Source organism: Acanthopagrus latus, chromosome 8 (assembly GCF_904848185.1).
Source record: "Acanthopagrus latus isolate v.2019 chromosome 8, fAcaLat1.1, whole genome shotgun sequence".
Lineage (NCBI taxonomy): Eukaryota > Metazoa > Chordata > Actinopteri > Spariformes > Sparidae > Acanthopagrus > Acanthopagrus latus.
Genome location: NC_051046.1, coordinates 12022457 through 12042261, shown reverse-complemented (window position 1 = coordinate 12042261; position 19805 = coordinate 12022457). Strand labels below are relative to the sequence as shown.

The 19805-nt window shown below is 39.5% G+C and overlaps 1 protein-coding gene across 4 annotated transcripts; it reads left to right on the top strand.

Moving 5' to 3' along the window:
- The first annotated feature begins 28 nt into the window (after positions 1 to 28).
- Positions 29 to 19363, top strand: LOC119024115 (anoctamin-9). 4 transcript variants are annotated; one of them, XM_037106588.1, is made up of 25 exons: positions 29 to 88; positions 3995 to 4043; positions 6014 to 6088; positions 6209 to 6331; positions 6437 to 6573; positions 6812 to 6861; positions 6945 to 7003; positions 7781 to 7860; positions 9097 to 9231; positions 9315 to 9408; positions 9488 to 9548; positions 11458 to 11540; positions 11637 to 11741; positions 11891 to 12055; positions 12136 to 12172; positions 14367 to 14478; positions 14670 to 14727; positions 14827 to 14924; positions 15014 to 15210; positions 16218 to 16370; positions 16455 to 16602; positions 16687 to 16809; positions 16981 to 17074; positions 17224 to 17336; positions 18771 to 19363. In XM_037106588.1, the coding sequence occupies exons 2-25, from the start codon at positions 4023 to 4025 to the stop codon at positions 18784 to 18786; spliced, it is 2337 nt and encodes a 778-aa protein (XP_036962483.1). In that variant the 5' UTR covers positions 29 to 88; positions 3995 to 4022; the 3' UTR covers positions 18787 to 19363. The 4 variants fall into 4 exon arrangements, with proteins under 4 accessions (XP_036962483.1, XP_036962482.1, XP_036962481.1 ...); XM_037106587.1 differs by lacking the exon at positions 29 to 88 and adding an exon at positions 3026 to 3787; XM_037106586.1 differs by lacking the exon at positions 29 to 88 and adding an exon at positions 3027 to 3787 and having other exon boundaries at positions 3893 to 4043.
- Positions 19364 to 19805: the final 442 nt, after the last annotated feature.

Here is a 19805-nt window from a genome sequence, read left to right as displayed (position 1 = left end):
CGGGCCATTTTTTCATGAAGCAGTAAACTGTAAAATCAGTCAGTTTAAAAGATAATTTTCAGGATCAAGGAACCCAGTTTGTCATAATGTAAGTAAGATTTAACCAAATCTTGTTGGCGGGGCCATTGGGCGAGATGCTTACTGCACATATCCAGTGGGCTGCATAAGCAGGATGTAAACCTGGAAGCTAGAAAAAAGTTTTTGGTTTACCTGCTAGAAGAGAAGTTCAATTGGATTGAACAAGCTGCATCTGTGCGTCTACTATGTAGTTATTCTATATAAATCTTTGGCAGTTCACTGGTTCACTGTATCAGTATTTGTTCAGTGGAACCAGAGGTATAACATTTTTTTTCACACGCTCTTCTTCCTTTTCTGAACCTGGAGTCCACATTACTCACAATGACACTTAGCCACTTAATGACATCACTGGACATCCCGATCCCAATCCCATACTTGGCCTTAACTAATATGTTCCTGGATAATACAGCTGCATTAAGAAAAAAAGTACCTGCATCCAAGCTGTTCCTTAATAGTTATTTTTAATTTTGTTGAAGTATGTACTTTCATATGACTCTTTCTTATTCTGCCCTAAACAGAACTTGATATTGATTTGATTCTTGATTTTTGATTGATTGATTGATTTAATTACCTTCTCTGTAATAGTTTATCATACCAAATGAGCAATATTAAATGCAGCTCTTCTGTTACCCCATCGCGAAATGGTCGTATTGCAGATGTCACATGTCGCTGTTGGACTGATTTTTGCTTTCTACTTTAAGTTATTTCCACACTGCAGACATTTCATCCACAGGTTTGCCAGAGTAACATTACGTGCACATCTGAGTTCTGCCATAAATTGTGCTCTGACATAAAAAATAATAAAAAGTCGGCCTTTCGCTCCACATTCAAAATTGCTGATCCCCAATCAGAGGGAAAATGGCCATATCGCCCTGATCCCGATCCTGCAGATCGGATAGGGACATCCCTAATTTATACTACTTTTTTTATTTTCTACACAGTATATAAAAACTCCCCAAGACCTGGAAACACACTTTTTCATACATTAGTGGGGTTGCCCTTTAAACCAAGACTGACTAAGGTTACTCTGGTTTCTTTGGTCTTAATGCTCCTTCTCTATGCTCCTGTAGGTAATTTATATTTGATGCAATTTGTTTGGCACAATGTCCAGAGTGACAGCTTCCAGGAACTCCTTCACAACCACATTATTCTTAACTCATGCCTTTCCAGAATGGTTTCATTTCAATGATTCCCACTAAAGACTTCAGTCTCCCACCTGAGATTTACTTAAGACATTTAATGAGAGATACCTGTTCCCATTGTAATTGGAGAGTGGACCATCAATTACTATGTAGCTATAAGTATAAAAAGACCTCAGTAAATCATTCTTTGCTTCTTCAAGGACCATAACTGTGGACTGTTTTTCTTTGATTTGTTTTGCTTTGTTTCTTATTGTTTGGTTTACAGTAGTGTGATGTTTGGCTTATCTTCCCTGCTGTTCACACATCTGTATATCAGTTTTCCTCTATGACAGGGAGTTTCAGGAAAGGGTCTATCAGCAGCTCCCAGCTCCTCCCAGCCACCTCTCTACCCTGTACTTCCACTCCGGTCAAATTTAGTCGCAAAGGCCCCCCTCTGTCGCCCTTCAAGTGGTTTACACAGCCCTGTACTGTTGTAATTATGTTATCCGTCTCCGTGGGGTGTGGCCGAGTACAGAAATACAGCTGCTTATTTTCTCGACCACTTTTTCGTCAGCCTCTCCTCTGTGACATGTGGGTCTTCTTGGGTGTGCACTGACGCTCACGGTTTCAAAGACTTAATGTTAAAAATCAACTCTAATAACAAGGTGTGGAGGGCCTACCGTCTGACATGTTCATTTTTCTTTATTTGTAGTTGACGGAAATAGGTCCACAGGACTGGGAGACATGGGAATTACGTGGAGTATAAGCTCACGAATATCAAGTAGGCCTACTTAGATAGATAAGATAGATGCCTAGAAATATATGGCCATGTTCAAACACCCCAATACACAAGTATGAAAAATACCATCAAGTAACAGTACTGCATTCAAGTATTAGTATAATGCACTTAAAGCATAAAAAGTGTTGACAGACAGTCAATTACTAAAAGCAGCCTAAAGTACTCATTATGAAGAATTAAGCTTTTAGGAGGGTAGTATTTAAATCTACTGGATTGTTACTGTTAATGCATTAAACAGCATTTTAATGAGCTGGGCTGGTTAAGATAGAGTAAAGTTTAATAGTTTCACATACTGTTTGCTGGTTTAAACTGGTTCAAAGACAATGGAGCATATGTTGTGTATGTGAAATAACAAAATGATATTATACAAGCCTATATCGAATATTTGTGTGGTAAAAAGGTACGAAGTTTCCTTGTGAAATGTTGTGTATAAAACTTTTAGTAACTAGTTTTTACTAAAAATTTGAAGCTGTCATCTGTTGAAGCTCTTGAGTGTTTGTGTATGTTTCATTAATTAACCTGTGCTGTGGTTTTATTACTTTATTACTCATGTTTTACTACTTCATGTAAACACTGACTCCTGAAATTGGCAGTAAAAGTAAAACTGCTTAGCAATTACACTGTAATCCTCATCCACAAATATTTACCTTTGTCACATACAAAAATGTAATAAATTGCCATGAGCAAACATATAATAAAGTGGGATTGTATATTTACGGTAGATACAAGAATGTATTTAGTTTATGGTAAGTTATTTGTTGTGAAACAAATGTTATCATTATGGCACAAGGTATTAAAGGATAAGTTCACCCAAAAATTAAAATTCAGTGATTACCTTCTAACCCTCATGGAAAGGCGAGTGAAGTTTGTAGTCCACAAAATATTTCTTGAGCATCACAGAAGAACAGCACTGCAGTATGCTCCTAAACAAATGCTGATGTGGCTAGGGAAAAAAAGTAAAAAAAAAAAAGACTGCAAGAAAACACATAATGTCATATTCAAACTCCTTTTAGGGTGTAATCTTGACTGTACCTGTTAAACTAAAAGCGTTAGTGAGCAGGGGCTGTTTTTTCAAAACAAGTCCCCATCTCCATCAGCTGTTCAGGAGAATGTTTGAAGCTGTGAAGCTCCAGAAATGTTTTGTGGCCGACGAAAATTTATGCGGATGGGGATGAGGGCATAATGACTGAATTTTCATATTTGGGTGAACTAATGCTCAACCTACATAGGCCTGTTTAGCAGATCCACAAAAAAGTTGCTTCATTTTCTCCATTTTGTTGATTTTAACGCTGGTTTAGTCACTGAACACTGAATAACCTATTTTGCTGTGGTGATGGTAATGGAGGAAGCTCAGAATTTCCATTAGGGACGTCGAGCAATTGTAATTGCCTCAAAGTGGTGAAGATTTTTTTTTTTTTTTTTTTTTTTTTAACAAATGTCACTGATGAGTGGGAGGATTCAGTCACAGCCGGCTCAACGCTTTCAACAACAGGCTCTTAAACTCACTGTGTTTGCCTCCATCTAGCGGCTGGTGTGTGTTAACCCTCCTTGAGAAGGAGGCAGCAGATATATGCCAGTCCACTGCACCTGACCAGGCGACATCGAGACAGTCTCTGCTGGTCTCCAGCCTCTGAAACACACAGTAAACCCTGTGTGTCAGTGTGCGCGCGCGCGCGTGTGTTCGTGTGTATGTGTGCGTCTGATGAACGCATCGATGGAGTGACTGACCCGAGAACAAAACCAGGTGGAGGCTTACACAGATTAATGCCGTGACACCACCAAGCAACAGGTAGAGTCGCTTTTTGACATTCCACAGCCGCCGATACAACAGCACGTCTGTTCCCCGCGGGAGTGCGGAAGTTGCTTGCAGCCTGTTCAATTGGGATCCCGTCAGTTTTTTACAGGCTGATCGGAGAGCGAGGCTGACACTTCTGGATCACTGACTGGTGACTGAGGCTGTTTTTTTTCTTTCTTTCTTTCCCTCTAATCCGGGAAGTCGCATCTGCATTCAGCACCCTCTCATCATGCCCGTCCACAGGAGGCAGGTAGGTGACCCCCGTCTTTTCATACTAATGCAGAGATTGTATCGAAACACAATGGAGCTACTGCCGAGAGCCTCTGTTGTGCTCTCGTAGGCCTGCTGCTTTTTCGAGCGTGACGGCCAATTTTGCACTTGACAGACTTAACAGGTCCAACAAAAGCCAGTTGCTGTACGAGACCTCACCCGTTTAAACACTACACAGTCATGCTGTGATCTAGGACTGAGTAGTTACCCGTAATGTAATAGAAATCACAGCATGGCTAAGTGTAATAGCCAAAGGCATAGAAGCTGCAGTGTTTTTGGATTAAGGTGAAATGTGTGAAGGTGAAGTGCTGCAGATGTGTCCCGTTCCACACAACCTGTCCTCCAGATGTAAGAGAACATGTGTGTCTGGTACAAACCACAACAGGTGTCACGTCATCATAATTTTATTCGTTTTTCAGCCAAAATTTGAATTGTGACGCAAAAATGATCAGTGATACTGTACGGTACACGCTTCCCAGAATGAGTTAGGGATATATAAGTGTTGCACCTGATTGTTTATTCTGTGACATTGTGTGAATTTTTATTTGGTGTTTTTGTGAATTATTTTTGGCCCCCAAAAATAATGCGACACATTTGCATTTGACTTATATTGCATATCCATGCACATCTGTATTAGCAAACATATCCCAATATGCCTAACTCATTTTGAGCAGTGTGTATAGTGTATTACTGGTATATTATCACCTCAATATGGAGGAAACTATAATATAATATAATATATTTGCACCTCAGAAGTTAGCTTTTTAACTACTAGTAAACATGGAGAAGAAACAGATGAAGCAGAACTTGTTGCACTTGTGATGTCACACACAGTCAAGACAGTGGAGCCAAAATCACAGTAATGTTTTTGTTTTTTATAGTTGCAATTCAGTCAAACATTTGGGGCCCCCAAAGAAATTTTGGAAAAGGCATCCCTGATGACACTTATACTGGCACTTTTTACAATGACAAATATAAACCCCCCTTTTATCACCCTATAAAGACTGTACTGTGCACCACTGCTGCTTCACAATCACTGCTTTATGTGTTGATGATCACTGTGGGTTATTTACAATGTCACAACACTGAAGTTATTCATTTAGGTTTTTAACATTATTGAGATTTGAAAATGATGCTGATGCTGGTGAACATGAAAAAAAAGGTTCAATTTCATAAATCTTTTGTTTGTGTCTGCTTATTGAAACAAAGTGGGGCACTACATCTAAGCCTTTCTTATTTTTGGATGTGCATAGACAACAGGTTATGTACTTCCTCTAAAAATACAATAATGTAACATTATGGGTCATCTTTTCGGTATTGGCCATTATAAACATGTAATTATTACTCATTCTTGCTCATTGCGAATCATATCTCAAGCACAATGTCTTCCAAGATAATCACAATACATTTTTTTACTATATGATGTATCCCCTACTATAAATAAACGAAGAACTAAATGGGATGTTTGTGTACCACTGGTATCTGCATGATCAGATTGTATTTCTAGCTCTGCCGCACCTATTTTAGCCTCTCTGGAACTTGTGTGAACTGTGAATAGCACAGATTGTCATGACAGTGAGTGCACGTCTACATACCATGCCATTCAGTCAGGTGAGACTGAACCTTCCTCGCTGACAGTCCTCTTCGGTGAGTCAGGACCATCACAGGTGTCTCTCAGTACTGTGGCATTCACTGACACACCTCCTACGTCAGAGTTAGACAGGATTCCTGGGGAGATAATGACCTTTCAGCTGATTTTCACAAGCTTATTAATACATATCAGTGCAGTGATGACATCAAATTATCCCTTATAATAAAACCCGTACATATATCGCTCACAGTAGCATCTTTTTGAAAACTAAATCACTCGCTCGTGATGTGTGAATTTGTTGTCCATGTGTAGAGGACCTCTCTTTGACTGACGATATTTGTGAACCTTTTGTTGTACAGCCGAGTATCGAACTGCTGGAATTCATGGGAGTGGTGAGAGAGAATGGCAATGACCAGACATCACTTCCTCCTGTGGTAAGAACTTAATTTGTCCACCAACAACATGATAAAAGTCCTGTGGACCTTAAAAATCAGAAAGATGGATCTGTATAATATCTGAAAGTCTGACTCTCGCTTATTACTTTTGTCACACAGCACACACCACTATCGTACGACTATGTCCTGGTTGCCAAAACAATTGAAAACCAGGAAAGGGAAGCGTTCAAGAAGCAAACTGAATACATCGAAGAATTGAAAAAAAAGAACATGAAAGTCACAGTAAGAACTCTCTTTACCCGCTCTTTCCTTTAACCTTTAGAGGTGAACATGTTTTGCAAAGGTTATGATTCATTTGTTTACCTTGTCTTTGTTTACTTCTGTTAGAAAATTATAGATGATGAGCTCGTCTTCTATGGGATTCAAGCCCCTAAAGAAATCTTTGAGAAGTACAGGTATCTGCTCAAAGTGTCTGATGCTTGTAACTGGAGCTCGGATCAGAACATTGTACCACTCAGCACCAGGTAAAGCATGTTTGCCCTAGCTATTGTCTATATGCTTCATAAGATGTTGGTCTTGTGCAAATGATCTCCAAAAGTTCCACATTAAGACAATACTACTCTTTGTTTTCTATGTGATATGGAGATGAAATCCTACCCTGTGTGTTCGAATGAACATCATGTTCTAAATGATCTGAAAGACAGTTTCATATCTCGTTCTGCAAGTTCAGCTTCATGAGTGTTTTTCTTGTCCTGGTTTTAGAATAAGGATCGTCCACTTCATCTTGAATCACACCCCTATCCGTACAGGAGGTGAGACACACTTGGTGTATTTACAATCCTGATGCTCCTTGGGTAACAGGAGACCTAATCTGTCATGCTATTCTTATTGCCAGAGAGTTTGAGGGATCTTCTGAAGATGAAAGTTTTTGAGGCACGGTTCTGCTTGCATGAGGTAAAAATCCTGTTTCTGTCATTCATCACGATCATTGCGTTATTACCGGGATTTAAAACAGTTCACTTGGGCCTCCATGACTGTATGAATGAAGACTGAAAACAGGATCCACACATCCTCATACTGAAGATAGTGACACTATAATCTTCCTGTAAATCATGTAGCTGCTCAGTTGTTATGCTTTTCTTAAAACCTGCTGAAATTATGAAGTGAAGCCTGGCAGTGGCCTTACAAAACAAAAGATTGCTGCCAAATAAGAATTCACAGTGACGCTTTGTGAGTCATCCAAGGAGAGTTGAATCCAGGGCAACTGGACCCGGTTGTAGATTCTTGTAAACATTTAGCCTCTTATCCATGGGGCTTCTTCTGTTCTGCGTGAGTTCTGCATGAGTCATATTAATGCAGTGAGTCATGCAAAGCTGTGAGTAAGTGGGCATGTGTGTGCATACACTGAAAGGTGCTGTATGTTAACATATAGCATGTTTACCGCTTACACCGTGGGAGGTGAAATCGCTTCCACAAAGGTAGATGTCAAGGAAATCAGGATTAAAAAGGGAAGTATCCAACTCAAAGTACGAAGCAGCATTAATCATCTTGATTCATCTTAGATGTGTTTTAATTGTAAGCATAAGCAATTAAAATGTGTTAAATAGATTATATTTCCGTATTATAAGCCTCTCTTCTGAGTTTGACTGTATGCTGTTTTAACCAATATGTACAAAGATCTTCTTCATGTTGGTGCTTTCCTTTGATTTTTTTCTTCCTTTCTGCTTTCAGAAAAAGAAACAGAGAGAGCTGAAGGAGAGCTGGGCACGATGGACCGCCTGTCTCCAAGGGCAACCCATAACTGCTGTCAGGTTTGGACTACAACATAACAGCCTATTCATCACTCCGCTCTTTGCATTTGCAGTTAATGCAGGACTATTGTTTTCCATGTCATCCCACCGTTAAATAGGTTCAAGTTTTAACAAGACAACAGCAATCAAGTCCCCACCCACGCATGATGCAGGCATTGTTTGGGCACTGATTATTTAAAGTGATGTACAGCACTTAATGCTGGCGCAGTTCAGAGTTGTTGTTGTCTTTGTCTTCAGATGCACAACACAAACACGCACGCACCATGTTCCCACCTCGAAGGGAAAAACAGTATAAGCTTGGCGTCGTCCATGTCAGCCACATTGAATCTATCAGCACAGTCACAAGATTCACTAACGTCATCACTCCACACTTTGTCAAAATCAGTCAAGTACTTGTTGTCCTGGAGGCGTAATTATTCAAAATACCAAGAGGCTGAAACACCCACATGAAAACAAATATGTGTTTAATGTTGTTGAACATTCAATGTTTCTGTCTATGTGACTATTAAACAGATTTTATACATTGTATTGCACAATATAATTTGCAAACGCTGGTTTAGTTAAATCCTTTAAAAAGAACAGTGTTGCCAGATTGGGCTGTTTTCTAATCAGTTGGGCATTTCAGGGTTTTACAGTATATTTAGAAAATAGTCATAAATTGAATTCATTTTATTCAACTGGATATGATGTAATTGTATTTATTCTATTGAGAGGAGATAGGAGTTAGTATCATCACCACCCACAACTTAACCTATAAGCACACACTTATAGCTGTAGTGTTTTATTTGCAAATCTGTGCTTTCATTGTAACAGAAACCTCATTATGTGTTCGCATGAGAAAGCATGTAGCCTACATCTCCCTCTTCCTTTTTTTCCATCTCTCTCTTGCATCATACATTGTGTGGGAGGTAAACTTTAACTGGGCAGAAAGGCTTGTTGCATTATAGCCAGATATGTTAGGTCTTTCATAATGTTTTCATTACTGTCAAGGCAGAGGGCAGAAATGGGGGCATTTATAGTGGCATTGTCCCATTTATCCATGTATCCATGTGCCATGTAATATTGAACAATTCTAAATAAATTTATTGGTATTGTTTTAACCAATCTGGCACCACAGAAACATTAAGACATATACATTACGAGTACAACATATTAACATATTATGTAAATTGCACATCTTAATTGTTATTTTCCTTTCTGTGTGTCTTTATTAATGTGTGTGTGTTCTCATATCAGGAACTACTTTGGTGAGAAGGTGGCCTTGTATTACCTGTGGTTGGGCTGGTACACATATCTGCTCATCCCGCCCGCTCTTATTGGGGTCATAGTCTTCCTCTATGGCCTTGCCTTCTTCAACAGCTCACCCCTCATGTAAGTTTCCCCACAGCTCCACCTTATCTGTGTCATAAAAGAACATGTGCACTGTAATAAAGAGAGTGCTTACTGTGTTGTAGAAAGGAGGTCTGCGAGGCCGACACGGTCATGTGCCCACTGTGTGACAAGAGATGCAAAGTGTGGCAGCTCTCTGACACCTGCACATATGCCAAGGTACACCAGTGCATTTACAGAAGACAGCTGAATGTTTGCTCGTCTGTTTGTGCTCACTGCTGGTCTTGTCTGCCTTCAGGTGAGCCTGCTGTTCGATAATAACGGCACAGTGCTCTTTGCGATGTTCATGGCAGTGTGGGGTGAGTCTTCTGTGTCTATATGATACAAGTGTTCTTGTGTTGATAGATATAATCATGCACTTTCAATATTCAGATCCCAGTTTTAAGATGAGTGTGATTTGTCACAGTCATAATTCCTGCAGACGGAAATTGGCTCCATAGCCATTAAATCACATGAAATAGGCACATTTGATAGAAAATAATTGAAAATCAGCGCGCAGGAGTCTTCTCCAATTCCATTGTTTCTTCGCCCAGACGATTTTGGCTATACAGGACAACTTGAACAAATAACTGATAGCTGAGACCTGCGCTGCCAATGAGATGCCACGTCGCTGAGAGAACCTTCTCGTCCTGGCTACTCTCATCTTAATCAGCCCTGGCCATCTGGCAGTGGGGGTGGTCATACAGTCATCTATAAGTACATATCACTGTATGATTCAGTTTTTCTGGGCAAGATGATGATTTACTTGAGTGAAGTTTACTAACATCTGTGGGAAGAATCCAGTTAAGAACAGCAACCGCAGTCTGGACATGAGTGTATGTGAGGAAGTGTGTGAGTGAGGATTGAGTTACAGAAAGAGAAAGAATGCGTCAAGGTCAGAAAAGTGGACATTGATAACGTGCACAGCTGAATGGAAGTCCCCTATAATAATCCCATATAAAAAAAAGAAAAACTGATGGGAAACAAGAAGTTGTACACTTCAATTTTGGTTTCACCTCCTGAAGAAAAGTTCAGCAAGTCTTGGAGCTCACATGGTGCAATTTACTATTGCAGAAGCAGTTTCCCGTAAGACGTAGGGATCAGTTCCTGAGTTTTCTTCTGCTGATTCATTTTTTTCGATTTTTAACTTAAGCTTTTAAACCTAACCCAAAGTAGGTCCAAAGTTGTTTAACCTCCTAAAACTTAAACACACCGTCTGTCTTTGTAACTGTATGTCTAGTAAGTTGTTTCAGCTGCTAGAATGGCTTTAAATGCTTTAGTGCTCAAAAACACATGAGTTTTCTCATAGTGTCCAGTGCATCACTGTATTCCCCCTCTGCCTGAAACACTCTGTTTTAGCTCCTGTCTCTCTAAAGGAAGAGCAGGAGCTAATTATCTGGTCTCCTCTGATTAGTCAGCTCACACACGCCTGATCCAGCACTGCTAACAGCAACAGAGGCGCTGTGCATAGTCAATTCTTAGGTGCCAAACTTACCACAAGATGTTAATTAAGCAAATGTGTAACTCCATGACGTAGTGTGATGTCACAAAGTCACAGAATTAAAGGCAAGACTACTGACGAGGCGTTTCAGTTGCAGTGTTGTCTGTGAGAGAGAGGACCTTCTGTTGGTGCAGACATTGACCTTTTTAACTAAGATCTTTTACATGCACAAGAACCTATACATTACATCAACTTTAAAGATATATTATGTAACATTTCTCCACTCCATTCTAAAAGCGAACAGGACTGTTATATCTTTGTTGATTCATATACCAACATTACATCAAATGTTTCCAACAATAGTCAAACCCAGAGAAATCCGTAGTTTTACTTCAGGCAATGATGTGTTTCATCTTGTCGCCTGTTGCTATGAACTCTGAGAGGCAGTGAGTAGGGGAACATTACTAATTACAAAGGGACATGAATAAAACTTGAAAACACTCATCTGTGACGATTCTGCATGAGTCACGCAGATGGAGTTTGAATCACCAGTGGCTGTTGTTTCACAATGAAGACAACAGATTCCATGATCCCACGGTACTTACTCCTGTTGTATTAGATTAAGAAACCCTAGTGGTGGAAATTGCATACTCTGCCTTTAATGCAAAACTGCTAGGTGGCATAAATGATCAACATCACAATGAATTTTGGTTTTAAAAACTCTCTGTTGTTCAGTGCACATATTGTTGATCCAGCAGATTGTATGAACTCAGCTCTGATCTCCACAGCAACACTGTTCCTGGAGTTCTGGAAGAGACATCGGGCTTCCTACGTGTGCGAATGGAAAGTGTCTGATTGGTGTGAGGAGGAGGTATGATCAGTTTTTATACGTTGGTTTTATTATGTTTGAATAATACCAGGTCAGTGCTCATTGGAATTCATGGCTGTGCTTTTTTCAATTATGTAGGAGGAACTGATCCTGGAAATTGTGAACAACGCCAAATGTGAACCAAAAAAATATAAGCACTCATATCTGCGCAGCACTCTGGTTTTGATCTGCGTCACAGCTATGGTGGGTCTCATCTTAACCCTCTTCATATATTATATTTAAAGATTGAAGTCAGTGAGGTTCCGGTTTTAGCATGTGCTGCAAAAATGACGTAGTTAATGGAGGTCCTCACATGTACAGTGTTGCAAATGAGTATTTTTGTGTTTCTGCAGATATTGGTAATCATCGGCCTGACACATGCCTTGGTGGTGTTCAGGGTGATTGCAGCCGTGCTCTTCGCTGAAGGATCTTGGGAGTTTCTCAGCAACCACTCGAACCACGGAGCAATGATGCTAGGGGCCGTCCTGCATTACCTCATCATCACCGTCATGACACGGGTATACAGGTCACTCAATGCGCATCTCTGTTTCCTGTTAGAAATACCCTCTGTGACTCTGACATGTCTTTGTCTTTGCAGATCAACAGGATTGTAGCCATGAAGCTCTGTGAAATAGGTACGATTACTGGGCCTACTGTAATATTCTTGTTTTTATACGGAACTCCATCTGAAGGCAGAATTACACTATAGCTTTAAAATATTTTACTTTAACAATTTCATTTTGAAATATAATGTGTTTTAGGGTCACACACTGTTGACTGAGTATTAAATAGTAAATGTTCTCACTTGCCAGTGTGGCTGGCAGTGAGAGCAGTCAAACAAATGCAGGGGGCTGAAACAAGCAGGCAGGTAATCAGACAGGAAGCAGGTCAGACACACAGATAACAGACAAACAACTCACAGGAGCTTTCAGACTGAGGAGACTTAAAGCAGTTTTCTTTTAACATGTTTTTAATGAGGCAGTGAAGGACTTTCACCTGTTGGACACTTTCTCCCAATCTCCATGTGGGAGATAAAAGAGACTATTTGTCTTTAAGAAGTTTAAAAAGTGTTGCCTTACAGTTTTAAATTGACTAATTGAGAAAATCATATGAACTATTTTTATAACGATTCAATACAAAGTATGAAATAAACTTATTATATGACAATTGATATATCAGTATGATACACCATATAATTCAGCTGTCCTTTAATCCTTTAGTTTATGAACTCACTGCTCACTGTTTAGTTTCTGTAGAAGTCTCTGATTGAGTCAGCATAACCTTTAAAAGCTGAAAATACTACAAGTCAGTCTGCCTAAAATATCTTGTTTACATGAATCCATTATGTCAACTTTGTCACTGAAAAACAGCTGCTGTAGCTGCTAATGTCAGAGCTACTTCGATCCTCCATATATATGTACACATATGTATAAAACTGTACTGTAAAACCACTCCCAGTTAACTTTTGTCAATCTAACAGTGTTAGGGGGTAAATAATTAATTTGATGCTAAGCTTTGACCATGGTTAGCAATGTTTTAACATTTTGTTAAAGCTAACAATGATGACTTAGCTTAAGAATGTTATTAAAGAGACACAGTTATACTTCACATATATATTAAAAAAGAAAGATCTTTGGGGGGTTTTAACTCTCATCTGTGCAGTGGATTCATCCAACTGATCATCAAGACAAATGACATTAAGTTAGAAGATTGTTTATAAATTCTAAAATGGTCTGGAAATATAAAGTATTTATGTTTTAATTAACTAAAACTTGCATATGACCTTTAACAGTGTATGTTTAAAAGAAAGACAGGGGACACACAAAATACATATTTCCTACAAATGCCATCGACCAGTGTACATATACATTGCAGCAAGCACAATGTCTTTGTAATGATCATGTTCATGAAGAGCTCAGGGCTCAGGATGGACACTGGAACTGGATCACCACATACACTGATTGAGGAAATATATAGTGTGACGAGTCAAGTGATTCAGACAAGGTCAAGTGAGGGCAACTAGAAGGAGCATGAGGCAAGATGTGATGTAGATTTTTCAGAAAATACAATATAGTAGGAACAGAAAGAGAAAGAAAAGTAAATAAGGAAAATGAGGAAGCAATCGTCATTAAAATTTGGGCTGGGGAAAACCCGAAGGGTCATAAGACAAACCTGAAGGTTTGCAAAATGAAGATCGAGGAAAGCTGCTTGTTTACAATTAGAGTACAATACAGAAGTTTGTCTCCCCAAGCCTCTAAAGACGACCAAAATGAAACAATCTGAAAAGGTAACAGGACACTTTGAACTGCTTACAACTCGCAACAAGTGACAAGAGGACATGATGAGACATTTCTTCAATTGAAAGGGTCACACCCCAAAAAAAAAGGACGTAATAATAGAGATGTAGTGGGATATCTTTGACTCATGGCAGGAGAAGCACAGGTGTAATTAATGATGTAACTGTAATTAATGATTGCTCTGTCCATTTGAACTGCATGTTAGCGAGTCTAGCAAGCTGGACCGGCACTCCATCATTGATTGCAGCCATCATGAGGTCATTGATTGCACCTGTGTTTTTCCTGCTGTGACAAGTCGAAGCTGTGTAACAACAGTTTTTTTGGCTATTGCGTAGGGAGCCAGTCAATATGGAAGTGCTGAATGAAATGCTAATTATACCCTAATAACTTCGGCTTTGTCACTCAATTATTATGTGATAATATAAAGAGATTTAAGTTGTGTAGCAGGTCTTTTTTCTGTGTGTGAGATTGTGCCATCCACTGACCAGATAGTGAACTGCATGAACACTTACATGAAGCCTGTCTCTTCCAGAGAAAACAAGATCATTTGCTGCCACAGAAAAGAGTTTCACAGTCAAGATGTTCACCTTCCAGTTCTTCACCTATTTCTCCTCCCTCTTCTACGTAGCCTTTTTTCTTGGCAGGTGAGAGCCGGCGGACTCTGATGCTTTCTAACATGATTTCAACCATATAACTCAGCTCTCAGGCTCACTTTCCCAACTTAAAGGACTTTAAATAAATGTCAAAACTAAAGGAACCCATTGACCTTACTTATGAACGCCCGGTGTCCTAACATGTGACTGATAATGATGTGTTTTTGTAACGTACGTGACAGGATAAATGGCCATCCTGGTGGTTATGTCCGAATTGCAGGGTTATGGCGGTTAGAGGAGGTGAGTTACATAAATATGGATCCCTTGAATAATGACTAACTGCCCTTTTTTAACAAAATATTCTTGTATTGTGTAGTGAAATATTGTGTCTTATTTCAGTGTCATCCTAGTGGATGTCTCACAGACCTGTTCATCCAAATGGCAATCATAATGGTGCTCAAGCAAACCATCAGCAACGTCTTTGAGTTCGCCGGCCCGTAAGTCTAAATCAGATTTGTGATTACACACTGTAGTGCACTGTATATCGATGTAACTGGGTTGGGTCTGTATCTCTTGTTTACTTCAGCTGGTTCTGTAGGTGGCTGAAGAGAAGAAGGACACAGAAGCTCCAGAGGAAATGTGCCCACTGCTACCTGAAAGACGAGTCAGAGGCCAAACACGGTGCCGAGCTGTGCGATAATTGCAAACTGCGAGACTGGCTGAGTAACTACCGTCTCAATAATGTGGACTCCTTCAGCCTGTTCAATGAGTTTCTGGAGATGGGTATGTACTCTGCTGAATGCTGAGTTATCACAGGGCACAGCAAGGTTACCAAACAATACCAATAAGGCAAGAAAATGTGACAAGTCATAACTCACCCTTGGGTTTCAGCAGTACCAAAGAGAAACAGAGTGTGTGTCTCAGAGTATCAGCCTCTGAGTTAAGACGCCACTTGGAGACTCCACAAAGAACACAAATAGTGCACAGCAGAGTTGCTTTACTAATCTACATGCTAAAAGTTTAAAATGCATAATGCAGTGACTTGTTCTTATTTAGCCTAGTTTTTTTCAGAGAGATGTCATGGTGGAGTTGCCATACTGTATTATTTACAGACAATGTTTAAATGGATTATAAATGAGTTTGCGAGCAAAAGACGTTCATGTGTGTGGGGACATAAAAAAGTACTGTTATCTACAGAAGGGTGCTCGGCAGAAAGAGTTCTTGAACCACTGGGTATATTATTGTAATCTGTTTTCTTTTTTACATTTTTACACATATTGTTATATTACATATTTTATTCTATACCTACACCGAGGGTAATGTAGGATGCATTTTGCAGTCATGCAGTTTCATAAGCATTACCATCGCTATTTTCTTTTCTTCTGTTTATCTATAACAGTAATAAGCAGCATCAGCAATACATACACAAAAACACATGTGCATATGGACAAAAGAAGTAAAAAAACTCATGTATAATGTGCCCACACTGACTTGAGTAAACATTGGCCATCTGACGTTTAATATTTAGGGCAGACTTGATTGATGCTTGTGATTGGAAGCTGATGCGAAAAGATGTGTTTTGAGTTTACGCTCAAACGAGTCGACAGAGCTCGCCTCTCGCGTCTGCGTAGGAAGATGCTTCCAAAACAGAGGGGCTGCGTATGAAGGTCCTACCACCAACTAATGCTTTATTCATTTCTTTGAGTAGTTAGGAAAATAGTATGATGGTGATCCATTTAAAACACTGGTCTGCTTTTGGTAAATAAGATTCTTCTTTGCTCTCTCCTCAGTGATCCAGTTTAGCTTTACCACCATATTCGTGGCAGCATTTCCTCTGGCGCCTCTGCTCGCCCTCATTAATAATGTCATTGAGATTCGATTGGATGCCATTAAAATGGTCACTCTGGAGCGCAGACTGGTTCCCAAGAAAACCAACGATATCGGTGAGGGTCACATTCGAGTCTTAGTTGGCATGATGACAGTAAAATGATGTTGCCCTGTTAAAACTGAATGTTTCCTTTTCTTAGGTGTGTGGATAGACGTGTTGGAGGCTATCGGTGTCTTAGCTGTCATAGCGAACGGCCTGGTCATTGGCGTATCTTCAGACTTCATCCCTCGATTGGTGTACCAGTACCGCTACGGCCCGTGTGCCAACGGCAACGCAACAGACGTTGAGTGAGAATTCTTCTAGAAAATGTTTATATTCTGTCATGTTATGTGCAATACCCACATTTGAATAAATCTCTCTTTTTTTTTAAGCTGCATGGCTGGCTACATCAACAACTCTCTCTCCATTGCACGAATGGGTGACGAGAGCATTCTCAAGGAGTTTTCAGCCAGTCAGATGGTCACTGCGAGTGGCCTGAATGTTTCTCAATGCAGGTTTGTTCTCTTATTTGTCCTCAGCAACTGACATGTTTTTAACCAGCACGACTCTGACATTTTAGGATTGAAATCCAATTCGAAACATGCAATTTGAATAACAAAACAGAGGAAAGTGCTCATTCTGTTCAGTGTTTGCTGATAATGTCTGCCTTCTGTTACTCTTCACAGCTACAAGGACTACAGGAGCAACGAGGACTACAGCTTAACCCCACAGTTCTGGCTCATTTTAGCTGTGCGCTTTGCATTTGTCATCCTGTTTGAGGTGAGCCTCAACTATGAACTTAAAAGAACCTCCTGTTTGTACTTTTATGTACTGTAGCAAGACGACTACGTCTAATTCAAAACTGAGGATGTCACACACGTTTCGGTGCAGCAAGTTTACATTCCTAACATTTTCCTCTCTGGTTGCAGCACGTTGTCGTCATATGCAAGTTCATTGCGGCCTGGTTCGTGCCGAGTGCTCCCATGCAGGTCAAGAACGACAGACTCTTTGATAAACTCAACAGGCTAAAAGAGGAACTCAAGTGAGTCTTAGATAATATGTGGTTAGACTGGAATGACAGTTTCCCAAAAAGAAAAACGCTCTTGCTCCTTTGTTTTCAAACTGTCATGCAGTAACGTAATACAATATGACACATGCTGCTCATGATTTTGCTTAAGTGTTGTACATAGTTTAAGTAAATACAGCAGTTCCCAAAGTTTCTCTGTCCTGTCATGCCCTAGAAATGGATTTACGCATCTGATACGCTTGAAGTTGGATCGTTGCATCTTTTGTCCATACATGGACTGCATTTTTCTTTCTTTTATTTCAAATGAAAAAATCTAGTTAAACGTGGGCCCTGCTGCCAGTTTTCACAAAAGACACAAGGTGCTCCTGGCATATTTGCAGGGATCCCAAAAAGCAACATTCTCAAATTCAAATTTGTTTGGTTGATTAGCATAACTTATTTTCTTATCAAAAGTCTGTGTGTCTTGTGTTTTACATGTTGTTTTACTGTCTGAAAAAAGACCTAGCTAAGCCCTTCACAGCCGATCTGATCTGACTTGTCATAGCAGGAAAGGCTCAGATACAGCAAATTACATTAATGATGGCTCGTTAACAATGAGCACAGCAGTGCAGTGCCACAAATTAGTGCTCTTATTAGTCACACCTATGTTGGAAGTCAAAATGTCTGCACTGAAAAATGTCTAATACCCAAGTGGTATTATTGTTGCGAAGACAACTGGACCGTTTCCGTTTTTCCCCAGAGTTACATAAGACAACACAAGACATAAGTGTCTTTTTTCAGTCAGTTAGTCTTTAGGAAATAAATGGATCACCGCTCAACGTTCCTTCTTCCAGCTGACCCTGTGCCCAATGGAAGACAAAACTGAATTGTGAAAGTGAGCTTTGCAGGGAACCAAAATGAAAAAAAACTTCCCCCTGAGCTCGACATTTTACATTTTTTTGCATAAGCATTTGCATGTGACAAAATTATTTCCACAGTTTCTAAAATAAGAGTAAAGGAGTGGCAGCTATGATTATACAGCACAAGTCAGCTGTTACTCATGATTTAATTCTGAGAGGTTTACATTTAAAAAAAGACTAATATAACACCCCCCAAATTTTTGTGAGACTTTATTTACTGGGTTTTGCAATTACATATAATTGTGCCACCAGTGCATTTATAGAAAGGAACAAGGTTTATATCCACTTGTAAAAGTAACGATTTACATTAAGCTTATGCCAAAACAGCTTACAATATTCCACTGAATGCAAGGCTATTTCAGTTGGATATCTGACATTACCACAATCCTCGGTGTGATCACAGCCATCACTATCATGTCATTATAGTCATCATTAGCAGTGACAGTAACAGTAACAACCTTTTTAAAGTCTGTTTTTAAGATGTGCTTTGTGCAATGATCACGTCTTGTACATGCTCCCGATAACAAATCCTATCTTTCATTTCTTCCAGTTCCTTTGAAGTGTGACAGCATTCGGACACTCAGATGTTACACGTTTTCCCCCCCCTGAGGACATGAACCCAGTGTTGCCTTGTGCATTGAAAGTGTCCGGACTATCACAGTGTTGAGTCAAACTTTGAAGCCATTAATCACCTCCCTGAAGAGCTCAGAGCTCTGGAGGACTCCCGCTCGCTCTTATTGTTTGCAGTCAAATGTGAAGTGTTGGCTATCTGGATTCTGATCTGTGAAATGGACTTGAAGGCAGACTAATTTTTTTTTGGACAAAACTGATTGTACAGTAACTGATTTTACTGACATGAGATTATTCTTATTCTATTTTAAGAATGCACTGATAGCTTACTGTTGGATCTCTATATTTGTGAGACGTATGTGAGTGTTTTTATTAAACGCCTAAAGCTAATTTATACCGCTCCTGTACATACAGTACCGATTGTGTGTTACGATGTTGCCTTACCCTGTAAAAATGCACTGCGATGAATGTCTTTGCTGCAGACAGATTCTGTTGCTGAATTTTTGTCAATCAGACACAGGAATGTTTTGCATTTTCCTATTTTGTATTACTGAATAAAAGAGGGAACTTTTGGCCTCATGTAATGTCTTTTGAATTTAGGCTCAGACAATTAAAATATGTGTCATAGTTGAGATTTTGAATTGAAGTAAAAACTTTTTGTGCTGGTCTCATCTGCCTTTTTTGTCTAAACTTCAGTATTTCAATAACAGTTATGTAAGTGTTTTCTTCTGGGCTTCAGCTGGAATTGAGGACACCCGGACAAGGTTCTCATACTCTATTGTTTATGTGAATTTGGGGTATTTAATTGGACGATGTATTTGTACCTCTTTTTGTTACCTGGTGTGCTTAACTGCAGACTTGATAGTGAAAAACCTTGATTAGTTAAGCCTTCTGATATTCAAATTTACAGCTACAATATAGATCGGTTATTAGAAGTTGGAAAGTCATTTACATGGTTTAATGGTTGACCAACATTTATCATTTCAAATAGTTTTCATCTGTTATGATTAAAAAT